This window comes from Doryrhamphus excisus, linkage group LG3 (genome assembly GCF_037039965.1).
Source record: "Doryrhamphus excisus strain RoL-2023G ecotype Guam linkage group LG3, RoL_Dexc_Guam_v1.1, whole genome shotgun sequence".
Taxonomy (NCBI): Eukaryota; Metazoa; Chordata; class Actinopteri; order Syngnathiformes; family Syngnathidae; genus Doryrhamphus; species Doryrhamphus excisus.
In genome coordinates, this window is record NC_136359.1 from 23,856,709 (window position 1) to 23,874,378 (window position 17,670).

The 17,670-nt window shown below is 37.5% G+C and overlaps 2 protein-coding genes across 3 annotated transcripts in view; both read right to left on the reverse strand.

Moving 5' to 3' along the window:
• Positions 1-1,844, reverse strand: part of gcn1 (GCN1 activator of EIF2AK4) — a 36,080-nt gene extending 34,236 nt beyond the window's left edge. The window contains exons 1-4 of the mRNA XM_058069863.2: positions 1,773-1,844; positions 984-1,086; positions 849-912; positions 641-772 (exon numbers count right to left, since the gene is read on the reverse strand). Coding sequence (XP_057925846.2) covers positions 641-772; positions 849-912; positions 984-1,086; positions 1,773-1,844 — 371 coding nt within the window. The remainder of the gene's footprint in view (positions 1-640; positions 773-848; positions 913-983; positions 1,087-1,772) is intronic.
• A 2,276-nt stretch (positions 1,845-4,120) lies between these two features.
• Positions 4,121-13,820, reverse strand: vamp5 (vesicle-associated membrane protein 5). 2 transcript variants are annotated; one of them, XM_058069888.2, is made up of 3 exons: positions 13,591-13,820; positions 6,585-6,728; positions 4,121-4,681 (listed from the first exon to the last, which is right to left on the reverse strand). In XM_058069888.2, exons 1-3 carry the CDS (start codon positions 13,591-13,593, stop codon positions 4,535-4,537), a joined length of 294 nt encoding a protein of 97 aa, XP_057925871.1. In that variant the 5' UTR covers positions 13,594-13,820; the 3' UTR covers positions 4,121-4,534. The 2 variants fall into 2 exon arrangements, with proteins under 2 accessions (XP_057925871.1, XP_057925872.1); XM_058069889.2 differs by having other exon boundaries at positions 6,585-6,725; positions 13,591-13,819.
• Between the last annotated feature and the right edge of the window lie 3,850 nt (positions 13,821-17,670).

Consider the following 17,670-nt stretch of genomic DNA (forward strand, 5'->3'; position numbering starts at 1 on the left):
TATCAAAAATTAAGCCATTTAAGAGTTATAAAAGACTTGTATGTGTGTGTGTGTGTAAAAGTGTTCCGCTGGTGTGGACAGGAAGTGATTTCAGGGGTTCAGAGTTGAGTTTTAGTTAGCCGCTATTAGGGATTATTGTGCCTGTTGCGAGATCATTCAAACCTACAATAAAAGCCTGCTGTACCAGCGATCAAGTCTGGTGCTTGTGTGTCTCACCAAACATTACTGACACCTCGTGACCAGTGTAGAATACTACATATCACAATGTCTTTGAATGCATCTTCTAAATGACTAATATTTGTATATTGCTTCATTTAGCCATTTTTATCCCTTAGTCAGATATGTAACATTTGCTAAAATATGCCTATTGTTTTGAATAATAAACCCGAAAACATCATGACTTATTAATGTGTACATTTTTGAAAAACCCTGATCCACAGAAGTCAAAGTAGTAATTAATGTAGTAATACTAAGGAAAATAATATACTTTTATGTAAAATATAGTATTTAAGATGAAGTTAGACTACTCTTCTATGTAGGGGCGGCAATTGCTTCACAACAGCTGTCCCCGTTTGATAGCCCCATCCCCTCTGGGGACTAATGACTAAAACTACCACACAAGCTACAGTCAGAAGCCTACCCTGGTTCGCCGTTTTTATTGACAAATCCGCTGTTCTGAAGGCAGTGGAGAAGGCTCATCACCAGAATGTCGGGCTGACGCTCGGCCAATTGAGCGATGGCAGAGAGGAGCTCTCGGCGGGAAGCAGCATCCCTGAGAAACACAATAATTAGCTTCTAAAAAAAAATGATGGCAATGAATGATGACAAAACCAGAGGCGAGCATTTACCGATATCTGTGAGGAGTGAGACAGAAGAGCTTGCAAAGCCCTTTTATTGCAGAATCTGGTAAGTCTGAAAGAAAATATTTGATGAATACTTTGAACACCAAAATTCAACCCAAAAAAGCAGAGCACAACACTCACCTTTACCCTTTAAACACTGTTTCAGTTCTCCAAAAACCTCCTTGCGTTCCTTCAAACTGGATGTAGTCACCTTTAATGCAAATTTCTTCAGCGTCTCTGAAACCTGGAAGACAAATCCCATAAACCAGGTGACTGAATATGTAGCTGGAAAAGAAATCGGATGATAAATACACTGACAAGTTGGTCAGTAGTTTATTTGCAGGATGTTCATATTGATATGTAGTCACAATTATTACATACGTATATGGTCAAGTAGTTACATTGTGTGAACGTGTGTTTACTCTGAAGAGGACTGCTCAGTACCAACAATATAGTCCCCGTGTTCGACTTGTTGGTGTTAATAATCATACAAATGATAAAAATCAACAAATTGGGATGTATTTTATCCAACAATCCGGACAACTGTATGACATGCATCCAAGTTACATCCAGACATATGATATACAGCAATAAGCCTGGTGGTTTAAACGAGGATGTAAAAAAATAATAATTATAATTACCTCGCCGCCCGTTGTATTCATGATGATATTGGAAAGAAAAAGTCGATAATCTCTCCCACTGCCGACAATTAATGAGCATTGTTACTTTACTTGTAACATTCTTCGGCTACGTAGCACCTATTAGCCATTAAGCTAGCAAATTTAAAGCAACGTGTTCAGTGGGAAGTTAACAGGTACTGAATTTAATGACGGCACTCGAACTTCATCGAATACGGCGTATTAAAAAAAGTAGTAAGCAAAACAATGTTTTTAATAGTTTATCGTATTCGAAGAAGCCAACCACACATACCTGCGTGTCTGCTGCCATGTTGCCGGTCTTAACACAGGAAGCGATTGTGATGTCACTACCGGTTAGGGTCATTTTGTTTTTTAACAACAATTTATTTGGCAGCGTTAAAAATAACGTATTTTACCGGAGAAAGAAATCTGACAATGAGTGTGCGCGCTATGTAAGGGGAGTCCTTAAAAATACAAATTTTCCATATGATATCGGGTGTGTTTTTTTTATTAATAAACACGTCTGTTAGGTAGACTTCATAGGTACTTCATCTTCAGTTTCGTATCGGATTTATATTGGGTGTTGGACCACATCAAGTCTAATTAGTGCTTGGAAAATTAAGTACAACTTTAAGCCTTTCAAACTCATAGACCGCAGCTATGGAACAATAACAAATGGTATATTGCTTTACTTTAATATCTGCAGACAAAATGTAATTAAAATTGAATTGTGCGAAATATAAATTTTGCCCGGAAATACTACAGGTTGTGTTTGCATTGTGGTTAGTGTGAGGTGACAAGGACTTTTTGGTTATCAAAAACATGTAAATTGAGACTTTGTTGACAGATTTTAAACAGATTTTATTATATATTTTGTAGTATGTTTGTCCGTAGGTCGATCACAGCTTTTTGTCTTGACTCAATGTTAAAGCAACGGGGACCAAAGGCACCATTTCCGGTATAAAATCTGATCTAACGTCTTTAATATTTGGGGTAGAGTATAAGAATAGGAATATGAACAGATTTGATTTTACAAATTAAAAAATTGTGCAACACTTTATGACAACTTTCAAAGCAATTGCAATAGATTTTTTGTCAGAATACTTGGAAAAATGTATTATTTGAATTCGTTCAGGATTCAGAGGTCGTTTCAATTCGCGCACTTCCGTACTTGGGCAGGGCACAGAGCTTAAGGGCGTTCCAACTTGCCTCAGCCAGTACCCGGATGTTCCAACTTTCCTCAGCCAGTACCCGGATGTTCCAACTTTCCTCAGCCAGTACCCGGATGTTGTACTCACTTAGCCTCACATCGGTTTTTTTTCGTGCAATACGGAAAACTACAACGCAATATATATACAAAAACCGACACTTTGAATCACAAATATTCACAAATACCACGATGAGAAATATATATGTATATGAAAAATAGCCTCCATTAAAAACATGACCAGATATGGGAAACATGTATACATTCTCCATATCATGGGCGCAAAAAAACATTTGGAAAAAGTTTGGACCTATTATGCTTTTCCCACTTTTCTTAATTATAAATTTGGTTAAAATTTTGCATTCTCATGTTAACTGATGCCAAAGTTTCAGATAATGTTTGCACATTTGGAAGTGACCCCTGAAAGAAGTTTAGGATGACTCAAAACGCTCGGTTTCAAAAGGCGTGGTAAAACTGTTCCTTTGTGACATCACAGAGTGTGGACTTCCTTATATGGTTCATAGTTAGGAAGCAATCACAGCAGAGTGGGAATGCCCTTATAGGAGGGCTGTGGGTGGAATAAATTAAAACAAACCGTTTTGTCAGGGAGCACAAATCTAAGGAAATACATCTGGAATAGGTGCAGATTCTGGAAAATCAAAAAAAGTTTTTTGTGCGGGTTATTGCATGTAGCTGCTCTATACGAGACCACAACTCAATACAAAGGGTTGAAAAATGAGCATAATCGGTCCCCTTTAATTATTCATTAATTATAATACATACTATGCGTAATAATCATTACAAAAAATATTACCATTAAATAACCAATATGAAATGTTGTGTTCCAGTAATGTGGTCCTCCGCTTATTCGTTTCGCGGGGGCAGCAGTCTCAGTAGAGAAGTCGAGAAAACTTCAATTATCTTCTTAATGAGCAACCTGTATTAGCATTGAAAAATAGCATTAGCATCCCTGAAGTACACACTAGTATTATTAGTTCCTATAATGTGTTTGGATGCTGACGGCCACTTTATTAAACAACAAATGGTTTGTGATTGGTGGCACGGCGGTCGAGTGGTTAGCGCTCACAGCTAGGAGGACCAGGGTTCGATTCCACCCTCGGCCATCTCTGTGTGAAGTTTGCATGTTCTCCCCGTGCATGCGTGGGTTTTCTCCGGGTACTCCGGTTTCCTCCCACATTCCAAAAACATGCTAGGTTAATTAGCGACTCCAAATTGTCCATAGGTATGAATGTGAGTGTGAATGGTTGTTTGTCTATATGTGCCCTGTGATTGGCTGACGATCAGTCCAGGGTGTACCCCGCCTCTCGCCCAGCTGGGATAGGCTCCAGCATCCTTGTGAGGAAAAAGCGGTAGAAAATGAATGAATGAATGGTTTGTGATTCATCCGAATAAGCGTTCATGAAAATAGGACAAAATGCACACATCTACTGGTTTGATTACAATTTTTATGCAGTAAATCGGACTAGTCATCTTGATAGGTTACAGAAGTTCTAATAAAATGTGTTTTCTTTTGATAAAACAAGCCAAATGAACCCTATAAAAATCTATCCCACAACACCAGGGAGCTTTGATTTCTGACATCTCAGTGTTTTGAGTTCATCAATTTGTTATTGTTTGTCTTTTCAGTGTGAACTGGAAGCAACCTAAGAGTACAAAGTTGTGGAAAATGACCAGAAGCAGCTATCGATGGTACCATATTAACTTACCAAAGAGTGAGACCTCCTGTCCCATAAATAACCTTAAACAAAGAGTTAGCACAGACGTCAACTTTTTTTTTCCAGGTTGTACAGTTCCAGTATTCCACCTTCCGTCCGTGCACGATTGTGCTATGTTGGAACACTAAAGATGATGACTATGATAACTATGACGAGGACCACCACCACTCCAGCTGCAATGAAGGCAACTTTCATCTTCTTGTTCTTCCACCGTTGTGTTTCTTTAACTTGGTTGGATTTCTTTTCAAAGGCTTTACTCTGGGAAGCACAGACAGGAAAGGGAATGTTAAAGTCAGGCTGTTTTGTGATGCAAGATTGGGATTACGCAATCAACTGGTGTTGGGAATGTTGTGTCAACACAATCTGGGCTTTAGGCAAAAAAAACAAAAATGTGTTGCAACTATTACTCATCAGTGACAGACCGTTGAAGGGAAATCCAATGCCATCTTCATGAAACGTATACAGTAGGTCCTCACTCTACGTTTAGTGCTGTCAACTAAGAGACTTTATGGCTATATTTAGCCAGTTTGATAGTCCGTGTAGGACAACATGGGGTGTTGGTGTAAGGCGATATTGAGCATCTCAATTACAAATCAGTGAATTTGACTATTGAAGAGACTATGGAGGCAAGAAATGTTGTGACATCCTCCCCCTGAGGACTCTAAGTGGGTTTCGAATAGAGGATAAGGGAGTCTTTCATTCATTCATTCATTCATTCATTTTCTACCGCTTTTACTCACAAGGGTCGCGGGGGGTGCTGGAGCCTATCTCAGCTGTCTTCGGGCAAGAGGCGGGGTACACCCTGGACTGGTGGCCAGCCAATCACAGGGCACATATAGACAAGCAACCATTCACATTCATACCTATGGACAATTTGGAGTCGCTAATTAACCTAGCATGTTTTTGGAATATGGGAGGAAACCGGAGTACCCGGAGAAAACCCACACATGCACGGGGAGAACATGCAAACTCCACACAGAGATGGCCGAGTGTGGAATTGAACTCTGGTCTCCTAGCTGTGAGGTCTGTGCGTTAACCACTCGACCGCCATGCCGCCTGATAAGGGAATCTTAAAGAACTAAATCATAGAATAAGACCCAGATTGTTTATTCCTGACAACAATACCTAATACAGACATCCGGGCTTATCTGCAGTCCCTGTATACCTACAAGTAAGTGGGTCTTATTACAGCGCAGCTGCAAAAAGCACCCTTCCTTTCCCTCCCCGGCCTTTTATACAATCTTGAGTGTATAGAGGCGATGTAGAGACTGGAGTCCTGGACCAATCAGTTTTCGCCACTGACCGACTGTATGCCTACAAGTAAGCGGGTTTTATTAGAGCGCAGCGGCAAAAAACACCCTTCCTTTTCCCTGCCCAGCCTTTTATACAATCTTGAGTGTATCTTGAGAGGCTATGTAGAAACTGGAGTCCTGGACCAATCAGTTTTCGCCACTGACCGACTGTATGCCTACAAGTAAGCGGGTTTTATTACAGCGCAGCTGCAAAAAGCACCCTTCCTTTTCCCTGCCCGGCCTTTTATACAATCTTGAGTGTATAGAGGCTATGTAAAGGCTGGAGTCCTGGACCAATCAGTTTTCGCCACTGACCGACTGTATGCCTACAAGTAAGCGGGTTTTATTACAACTGTCAGTTGTCACGTTAGTCCTTGTTTGTGTGGGTGCGTGTATATAAGTATCTTTTGTCTGTATTTGTGAGACTATGTGTTTGTTTTAGCTTTTGTCTTTAGCTAGCAAAATTGAGCAAATACCTTCACAAATTGTGACATAACTGCTTGTTAGGGAGACGTGGGAACTGTGTAACCCCGTTGTCGACCCCCCCCCCGGACAAACACCGGCCTCGCAGCACGTCCTGCACGGTCATATTTTGGGAGACCTACTTACTTCATCTTAGGAAACACAAGGAAATACCGCTCTAAAAATAGCACCATAAAGCACAATCAGGATGTAAATTGTACATTTGTTTTCCTGTCCAGCTCCACCTATGGTGTATTTATAAACAATCGATCGGACGTTTCCCTGTTTGATTCCCTGGATGCATGTGGAAAAAGCCTATGATGTCACCAGCTAATAGATTTCCATAAAGTGAAAATACTAAAAAAAATTATAACGTGTAAGACAAAATAAGTGCAGTAATTACCAACCTTTTGTAGCAACTCATCAGCTCGACTCTCCAGGTCGCCTAATTTGCCAGATCGCTCCTCCGCTTTGTTTAGATTGTCTAACATGATGTCCTTCACTTCCTCCGCCTCCTCCTGGAACTGCTGCAGACGGCTCTTCCCATTCTGCTGTCCATGAAAAAAGCATGAAAAAAGACACACAGGTTAGTCTGCTCAAGAAATAATCTAAAAAAATCATTCATTTTCTACTGCTTTTCCTCACGAGGGTGGAGCCTATCCCAGCTGTCTTCGGGCGAGAGGCGGGGTACACCCTGGACTGGTGTCCAGCCAATCACAGGGCACATATAGACAAACAACCATTCACACTCACATTCATACCTATGGACAATTTGGAGTCGCTAATTAACCTAGCATGGTTTTTTTTGGAATGTGGGAGGAAACCGGAATACCCGGAGGAAACCCGCGTTTTGTCACGGGGAGAACATGCAAATTCCACACACCGAGGGTGGAATTGAACACCAGTCTTCTAGCTGTGAGGTCTGCGCGCTAATGTCTATCAATAATCTATCATAATTCCCAGTGTACAAAACGCTACTTTTTTCTCTTTTATGAGTAAAAATGACAGTTCCCATGATATTTAGCTTTATGACATAATGAAGTGGACACTAATATCGCATTTTGAGGTCTTACGCAGCAAGCGTGTCTTGATCTGAAAAATCTTAAGTACGTTTGATCAAGTGTAGAATTACGGCTCGAACGGCGGCAGATGTTGAACACTGATGAAAAAAAGCGTCTGACGTCTCAAAAATCTTACATGCGACTTAATATTTTGACATTATTTTCATGAAATTACAGCTTTTTTAAATTTTTTTATTATTTTCTGACTGTTTCTGTTGCCATAAGCAAGTGTGAAGTTATGGATGTTCTTTTTATTACGTTTGTAGCTTGCCACTAGCTCAATTGTTTACACTCGGGAGCAGCTGTTAGCTTTGAGCACCCCTTTGCTACGCCGAGCAAACGGAGATCCCCACAGAGATACAAAGGAGGAGAGGCTGCAAAAAAGATGGTATAAAGGTTGCTGGATAAAGACAATATCAACCATGTTTACCGTCTGGGGTCATGGAGAACGTGAGACGGAAGTGCTAACGGCACTAACCCAGCTAACTAAACTAGCAGCAGGATTACAATGAACGCGACTTAATATTATTTTCATGAAATTACAGCTTTTTTCCAATTATCTTAACTTTCTTTAACTCTTGTCATCTTTCATCTTTTAATTATGACTTTACTCCCATATTAATTTGTCATTTTTCCGCTACCAAATTTTCCAAAATTGTTCAACTTTATTCTGTTTTTTTTTGTTTCTTATAATTTTACAACTTTTTTAAAAAAATAGTCTTTTTTCTTTTAATATTTCAACTTCATGCTACTAAAAAAACAGTATTTCTACTCACAATAATACAATGTTATTCTTGTAAAAACGACTTTTTCTAGAATATAACTTTATTGGACTTTATTGTAAAATTACTGCAGATGTTTCTATTTTTGGTGGTAAATATTGTGTTCGATCAGAGCGAGCAAAATTGGCGGGTATGTCTAATTTCCGAGTTTTTTATGATGTTCATTTCCTCTTCCACGGTGATGGATTTCCTTTTCTTTGGCACAGTGTGAAACATAATAAAACTCAGAAGTATTGTTATTCTTCCTCAGTGTGATTCAATGGAAAATAGTAATTGTATTTTGAACATGCATACAGGTTACATTGAAATACATCACATACGACAGTTCATAACATATTTTCTGCAACTACCTAATAGCGTATTAAATAGCGTTATTTTAGTTTTATTGAGTTTCAGTAATAGAAGTAATAGAAAGGACATTTTATTTCATCGCATTGCTAAATATCATGGGAACTGTCATTTTTACTCATAAAAGAGAAAAAAGTAACGTTTGTTGTTGATTTGTTGCTTTGGTGGTATGTTTGAGGTCATGCTGGAAGACCCACCTCCATGTCACCAGCCCCTTCAATGCGATGAACAAATTTCCATAACATATTTTCTGCAACTACCTAATAGCGTATTAAATAGCGTTATTTTAGTTTTATTGAGTTTCAGTAATAGAAGTAATAGAAAGGACATTTTATTTCATCGCATTGCTAAATATCATGGGAACTGTCATTTTTTACTCATAAAAGAGAAAAAAAGTAAAGTTTTATACACTGGGAATTACAATAGATTAGCGTATTAAATAGCGTTATTTTAGTTTTATTGAGTTTCAGTAATAGAAGTAATAGAAAGGACATTTTACTTCATCGCATTGCTAAATATCATGGGAACTGTCATTTTTACTCATAAAAGAGAAAAAAGTAACGTTTTATACACTGGGAATTACAATAGATTAGCGTATCAAATAGCGTTATTTTAGTTTTATTGAGTTTCAGTAATAGAAGTAATAGAAAGGACATTTTACTTCATCGCATTGCTAAATATCATGGGAACTGTCATTTTTTACTCATAAAAGAGAAAAAAAGTAACGTTTTATACACTGGGAATTACAATAGATTAGCGTATTAAATAGCGTTATTTTAGTTTTATTGAGTTTCAGTAATAGAAGTAATAGAAAGGACATTTTATTTCATCGCATTGCTAAATATCATGGGAACTGTCATTTTTTACTCATAAAAGAGAAAAAAGTAACGTTTATTGTTGATTTGTTGCTTTGGTGGTATGTTTGAGGTCATGCTGGAAGACCCACCCCCATGTCACCAGCCCCTTCAATGTGATGAACAAATTTCCATAACATATTTTCTGCAACTACCTAATAGCGTATTAAATAGCGTTATTTTAGTTTTATTGAGTTTCAGTAATAGAAGTAATAGAAAGGACATTTTACTTCATCGCATTGCTAAATATCATGGGAACTGTCATTTTTTACTCATAAAAGAGAAAAAAAGTAACGTTTTATACACTGGGAATTACAATAGATTAGCGTATCAAATAGCGTTATTTTAGTTTTATTGAGTTTCAGTAATAGAAGTAATAGAAAGGACATTTTACTTCATCGCATTGCTAAATATCATGGGAACTGTCATTTTTTACTCATAAAAGAGAAAAAAAGTAACGTTTTATACACTGGAAATTACAATAGATTAGCGTATTAAATAGCGTTATTTTAGTTTTATTGAGTTTCAGTAATAGAAAGGACATTTTATTTCATCGCATTGCTAAATATCATGGGAACTGTCATTTTTTACTCATAAAAGAGAAAAAAAGTAAAGTTTTATACACTGGGAATTACAATAGATTAGCGTATTAAATAGCGTTATTTTAGTTTTATTGAGTTTCAGTAATAGAAGTAATAGAAAGGACATTTTACTTCATCGCTTTGCTAAATATCATGGGAACTGTCATTTTTTTACTCATAAAAGAGAAAAAAGTAGCGTTTTATACACTGGGAATTACAATAGATTAGCGTATTAAATAGCGTTATTTTAGTTTTATTGAGTTTCAGTAATAGAAGTAATAGAAAGGACATTTTACTTCATCGCATTGCTAAATATCATGGGAACTGTCATTTTTACTCATAAAAGAGAAAAAAGTAACGTTTTATACACTGGGAATTACAATAGATTAGCGTATTAAATAGCGTTATTTTAGTTTTATTGAGTTTCAGTAATAGAAGTAATAGAAAGGACATTTTATTTCATCGCATTGCTAAATATCATGGGAACTGTCATTTTTTTACTCATAAAAGAGAAAAAAGTAGCGTTTTATACACTGGGAATTACAATAGATTAGCGTATTAAATAGCGTTATTTTAGTTTTATTGAGTTTCAGTAACAGAAAGGACATTTTGTTTCACCTCCCAAACAAGAGTTCACAGAGTACGCTAAACCCTTTGACATTTGACATTGTGACACAACAAGGAAACCAACATCTTTGAAGCTTGACACTTGACAGGAAACGGAAGCAGAAATACGCTTCGTAAAATTCACCGTCATTGCCGGCCACAAACAAAACATCTGTCTGAAAACCTGCAGCTTCAACACGATTCCATTTTCTCGATACTTTTAGTACCGTCTAATGGCACAGGATGCCCATTCCATCTTCCCCCCTTGCTTCCTTCCTTTCCTCACTCCCTACTGCCAACATAACCTGATGTAATGCCGTGTGTGTGTCGCCAGGGAAACCACACCCACATCATGTTACTTCATGCACAACACGGTAAGGAATGTTACCAGCACCATTGCAAGCGTTGCACTGACAATAAACACATAATGTTATAATCGCAGTAATAATATAGGCAAGGGGTCACCGACCTTTTTGAGGCCGAGGGCTACTTTGTGAGCACGGGTAGTATGAAGAACTACATGACCTGTTTGTAGTAACCAAAATGACAAAACTGCACGGATCACTTTTTAGTAATCAGAACAAAAGGAATTTTCTAATTTTCATTCATTTTCTACCGCTTTTTCCTCAAGAGGGTCGGGGGGGGGGGGTGCTGGAGCCTATCCCAGCTGTCTTCCGGGTAGTGAGAGGCGGGGTACACCCTGGACTGGTGGCCAGCCAATCACAGGGCACATATAGACAAACAACCATTCACACTCACATTCATACCTATGGACAATTTGGAGTCGCTATAAAAATAAAAATACTATAATACAATAAAAATACTATAAAAACCTGCTCAAGTGTTAAAATTATTGGCTTTCTGAAATGGATGAATTGGATTTACATTATTTCTTATTGAAAAAAATTATTTGGTTAGAGTATGTTTTGGTTAGAGTTGGACCTTCAGGAATGGATTAATGATGCTAACCAAGGTTCCGCTGTATTATGATTTCATTCATTCGTTCATTTTCTACCGCTTTTTCCTCACGAGGGTCGCGGGGGGTGCTGGAGCCTATCCCAGCTGTCTTCCGGGTAGTGAGAGGCGGGGTACACCCTGGACTGGTGGCCAGCCAATCACAGGGCACATATAGACAAACAACCATTCACACTCACATTCATACCTATGGACAATTTGGAGTCGCTAATTAACCTAGCATGTTTTTTTTGGAATGTGGGAGGAAACTGGAGTACCCTGAGAAAACCCACGCATGCACGGGGAGAACATAAAAACTCCACACAGAGATGCCTGAGGGTGGAATTGAACCCTGGTCTTGCAGCTGTGAGGTCTGCGCGCTAACCACTAGACCACCGTGCCACCCCGACTGCTCACATATCAATGTTAATTATTTTCAAAAACATCTTTTTTTTTTCACCTGCCTAGTGAAAAAAGTCCTTTGTTTGGTATTTGGTATTATAACAGTCGTGCCGCAAATAAGACACATACATTTTTCTTCAAAATAACGTAAAGAAAAAATTCTTCCTCCCAATCCAGGGCTCTACATTAAAAACCAAAATGACTTGCCCATTGGAGTATCCTTAAGGTGAGAACTACTTGCCCGAACTTGCCCCAATGTAAAATGAAAATACTTATTACATAACGATATCATCTCATTTTTGTGGCATCACATGAGAATCTCAAATAAAGATGAAATATCATTTCTTGTGGTTGTTTTCCTACATAGATCATGACGTTGCATGGAAATCTGGATTGTCAAGAGACTTCTAAGCACTTTTAGAAGTTGTTCCTGTTCCACGTATTAGCAAGCTGCTAACAAGGATGTTTTGTGATTAAAAATACACTAACAACACAATTACACTCACGTAGTGTATTAATAACACAACAAGACATGTGCCATACTGTGTGCTAACTGGAAAGTATCTACAATATTTTACCATGTAAACCAGGGGTCTCAAACACGCGGCCCGCGGGCCAAATGTGGCCCGCAGGACACTAGTTTGAGGCCCCCGCCTTGATATGAAAGTTTAATGTTTGATATGGATGCTGTATGGTATCATGTACCCAGAAAAAAATTATTACGTTTGATTCATGTTCATGTTAAAGGTTAAATAACTGTTAATAGTTATCCTCCCTATCCGTGTGGAAGTGGTAAGTTTTTGGCTATTTGAGTTGAAAGGAAATAACTTGGAGGCTACCGTTTAGGTCGCTAGCTCTCTAGTTTGCGAGTTAGCATGTGTCTCAAGACCCTGCAGTTGCGCAATATGTTGTAAATAAAAAGAGTATAAATGTGACTATAGTCGTGTTTTGTCATGTCTACAGGGCTCTAATAATGCTTTGTTCATTTTAATCTGAAAAAAATCATTTGTCTACCCACCAACTATATGTGGTTTCTTAAGTTTTTATTATTATTATTATATTTATATATTACTGATTGATTGATTTTCTTTATTCGTGATTTGTTTATTTATTTTTAATCTTATTTTGTGTAGGAAAAATAAAAGGTAAGATATTTGAGAACAGTGGAATGTTTTATCAGAGCTTTTATTGTAGAAAATTGGAACCAAAGCAAAGTTTAAAAAAAAAAAAAAAAATTTTTAATAAATGCGTTTTTTTTTTTTTTAAACCTCACCCAGAGTCTCACCCAGACCCTAGCCCCCAAGTAAATTGAGTTTGAGACCCCTGATGTAAACCGTAAAACATGCTAACCGGGACATACGCTAACTTTACATATATTAATATATACATATAAGTAAAAAAAATGATGTTAGCAGGAGGCTTTGTAGGGGGAGTGGCAAGCTAGCAATGCTAGCCTTTTTGAAAAATCGCATGTGTCGTAGCTAATAATCTGAATTAGAACCCCCCCCCCCCCGACCCTGGCAACACCCCACCACATATAGATTGCAGTCCTTTGTGAAACATGAATGGCGCTTATATTTTTACTTCAGCGTTTCACCTTGACAAAAAATGCAGTGAAACATTAACTTTGGACACCAATGCTTAACATTAGAACATCTCTTTAAAAGGACGTTGACACCAAGCGGTGGAAATTGTGGTATTGTTTAGGAAAATGTCGATATTAAAAACACGTTAGGACTTCCTGTCTTTCAAACCGGCGTTATCGTGTTTCCAGCGTCCACATTTTTAAATAAAGTTATGAAGCAATAAAATACTCGACACTCACCATTGCTGTTGCGTTCTTGTTGTGTTTCTGTCGCAGCTGTCAGCCGCCCCACAACATTTACAGCTTGAAAACAAGTCCAGGAACAGGAAATAGCGACGTTGTGGCCTTTCCCTTACGTCTTTTCACTCGTTTGTTTCTTACACTTCGTGTCTTGTAGTCTCTTGTTATACACACCGCTTTCTTGCGCTTCAGCTTGATGCGTTCAGGTACCCCCGGAAATAAGTGACATTCGAATGGAATGGGAGGGAAATGTGGGCGGGTCGAGTCAAGTAATGGTAGTGTCGATACTTAGAATCGAATCGATAATCAGAATCTGAAGCATAAAAACTATACAACCTGTAGTACTGGTTTTGTTACATAAATAATTGTACCTGTAATTACTTGCTTCGCGTTATCAAACTAAACGTTAAGAGCAGCAGTCCTGGAAAATTCCAGGCATACCTAAATGCATCACTATGTTTAACATTCCTATAGTGATGACCCTGTCATGTAAGCACAGTCATGAAACAAATAAATATAGGTGCCAAATAATAAATTATGCCTGTGTTGTTACTTTCGGGGGGTGTGGGGGCAAGTTTGAGCCTGCTTATTAATGAATTAATTTAAAAAAATAATTAATTTTGTTTATTGTTTATTTTTATTACTCAATTTACTTAATTTTAATTAATCAATTTAATAAGAAATGAAAAGCGATTGATGATTTATTTTCATTTAATTAATTACTTTTATTAATTAATCAAGCGATTGATGATTTATTTTAATTTTAATTTCATTCATTCATTCAATCTAATAAATTAATTAATTAATTAATTAAATTGGGATTAAAAAAACTGAAACATTTAACCTATTATTATTAAAATTCATTTAATAAGAAATGAAAAGCGATTGATGATTTAATAATAAATAGGTTAAATGTTTCATTTTTTTAAATCACAATTAAATTAATTAATTAAATTAATTAATTAAATTAAAATGAAAATAAATCATCAATCGCTTAATTAATTAATAAAATTAATTAAATGAAAATAAATCATCAAAAATCATCATAAAATGAAGTAATAAATTAAGTAATACAAATAAATAATAAACAAAATTAATTAATTTTATTAATTAATTAATAAGCAGGCTCAAACCCACACCCCACCCCCGATTGATGATTTAAGCGATTGATGATTTATTTTCATTTTAATTTAATTAATTTTATTAATTAATTTTATTAAAATGAAAAAAATCAATCGCTTTTCATTTCTTATTAAATGAATTTTAATAATAAATAGGTTAAATGTTTCAGTTTTAAAAAAAAAATCACAGTTCCAGTTGATAAAACAATAATTGTTAATAAGAATTAAATTCTGAATTAAAATTATGAAATATAATGTATTATTCTTAAGATATGCATTTCTATTTTTGGTATTATTAGAACGCTTTTTAAAAACTATTCACACAATATTGTGTTGAAAAAGTATATATTACAGCAAATATGAAACTATCCCTCAGTCATTGTGGTGCATCATGAGGCTGATTATTCATTATTCATACAGAAGCACAACATGAGTCTGTCCAGAAGGTCCCAGGCCAAAGACCCAACCAACAAAAGGCTTTTTTTTTAGGAAAAACAGCAGAAACACAAAGGCCATAGTCAGCATTCCGACCACCATGTTTTCCCATAATTGCCTAATTGTCATCCACGGATGGTTGACCGACATCCACGTGACTAATCTCAGGAACAATAGAGCTGCTTTCTCCCAAGTCTGTTATTCTTGACACCTAAGCCCTGAGCGTCACCACCTGTTGATTCACTGTTGAATCAACACAACTGCTGGGTGTCCTTTAGCCTCCTAAGACCTGCATGGTGTCTCCTGTATGGGGGTGATCTTGGAGCTAAAAACAACAACAAAAAAAAGGAGAACAGACTTTACTGTTATTATTTGTGTTAAAATTGACATCATATTTTTGCTAATATCTGAAACAAATAACATTTAAATGTTGTCCAGAAAAAAAAAAACATCAGTGCAAATGCATGTGCAGTGCAACAGCGCCCTCTTTTGCAAAATTAAGAAACCACATATAGTTGGTGGGTAGACAAATGATTTTTTTCAGATTAAAATGAACAAAGCATTATTAGAGCCCTGTAGACATGACAAAACACGACTATAGTCACATTTATACTCTTTTTATTTACAACATATTGCGCAACTGCAGGGTCTTGAGACACATGCTAACTCGCAAACTAGAGAGCTAGCGACCTAAACGGTAGCCTTCAAGCTATTTCCTTTCAACTTAAATAGCCAAAAACTTACCACTTCCACACGGATAGGGAGGATAACTATTAACAGTTATTTAACCTTTAACATGAACATTAATCAAACGTAATCATTTTTTCTGGGTACATGACGCCATACAGCATCCATATCAAACTCGCAAACTTAAACTTTCATATCAAGGCGGGGGCCTCAAACTAGTGTCCTGCGGGCCACATTTGGCCCGCGGGCCGCGTGTTTGAGACCCCTGGTTTACATGGTAAAATATTGTAGATACTTTCCAGTTAGCATACAATATAGCACATGTCTTGTTGTGTTATTAATACACTGCGTGAGTGTAATTGTGTCCTTAATGTATTTTTATCACAAAACATCCTTGTTAGCAGCTTGCTAATACATGGAAACAGGAAGTGGAAGTCACATCTGTCACCTGTCTGTGATGTCATCTGAGGTTGACTGTAGTTCTTTGCTAACCGACACAGTTTTATTTACAACATATTGCGCAACTGCAGGGTCTTGAGACACATGCTAACTCGCAAACTAGAGAGCTAGCGACCTAAACGGTAGCCTCCAAGTTATTTCCTTTAAACTTAAAAAAGCCAAAAACTTACCACTTCCACACGGATAGAGAGGATAACTATTAACAGTTATTTAAACTTTAACATGAACATTAATCAAACGTAATATTTTTTCCGGGTACATGATACCATACAGCATCCATATCAAACTTCCGCGGGCCGCGCTAACATTAAACTTTCATATCAAGGCGGGGGCCTCAAACTAGTGTCCTGCGGGCCACATTTGGCCCGCGGGCCATGTGTTTGAGACCCCTGCTTTAAACTTAAAAAGCCAAAAACTTACCACTTCCACACGGATGGAGAGGATAACTATTAACAGTTATTTAACCTTTAACATGAACATTAATCAAACGTAATATTTTTTCCGGGTACATGATACCATACAGCATCCATATCAAACTTCCGCGGGCCGCGCTGACAGTAAACTTTCATATCAAGGCGGGGGCCTCAAACTAGTGTCCTGCGGGCCACATTTGGCCCGCGGGCCATGTGTTTGAGACCCCTGCTTTAAACTTAAAAAGCCAAAAACTTACCACTTCCACACGGATAGAGAGGATAACTATTAACAGTTATTTAAACTTTAACATGAACATTAATCAAACGTAATATTTTTTCCGGGTACATGATACCATACAGCATCCATATCAAACTTCCGCGGGCCGCGCTAACATTAAACTTTCATATCAAGGCGGGGGCCTCAAACTAGTGTCCTGCGGGCCACATTTGGCCCGCGGGCCGCGTGTTTGAGACCACTGCTTTAAACTTAAAAAGCCAAAAATTTACCACTTCCACACGGATAGGGAGGATAACTTAACAGTTATTTCACTTTTAACATGAACATGAATCAAACGTAATAATTTTTTCCGGGTACATGATACCATACAGCATCCATATCAAACTTCCGCGCGCCGCGCTAACATTAAACTTTCATATCGAGGCGGGGGGCCTCAAACTAGTGTCCTGCGGGCCACATTTGGCCTGCGGGCCGCATGTTTGAGACCCCTGTGTTATTGTAATGTCGGGTGAGACACAACATGGGCTACTGTCGCAGCCAAGCTAAAACTCAACTCTGAACTCCAGACGTCACTTCCTGTCAGCTCCATTACTTAAATGGATTATTTACTTTTACTTATTTACTGTACAGTATATTGGGTAGAATGTTATTCCATGTTAAGAGTGTTCTAATGTTACTAACTGTATGGTCGAAAACCTTTTGAGCGCACACACCATCAGACAAATGA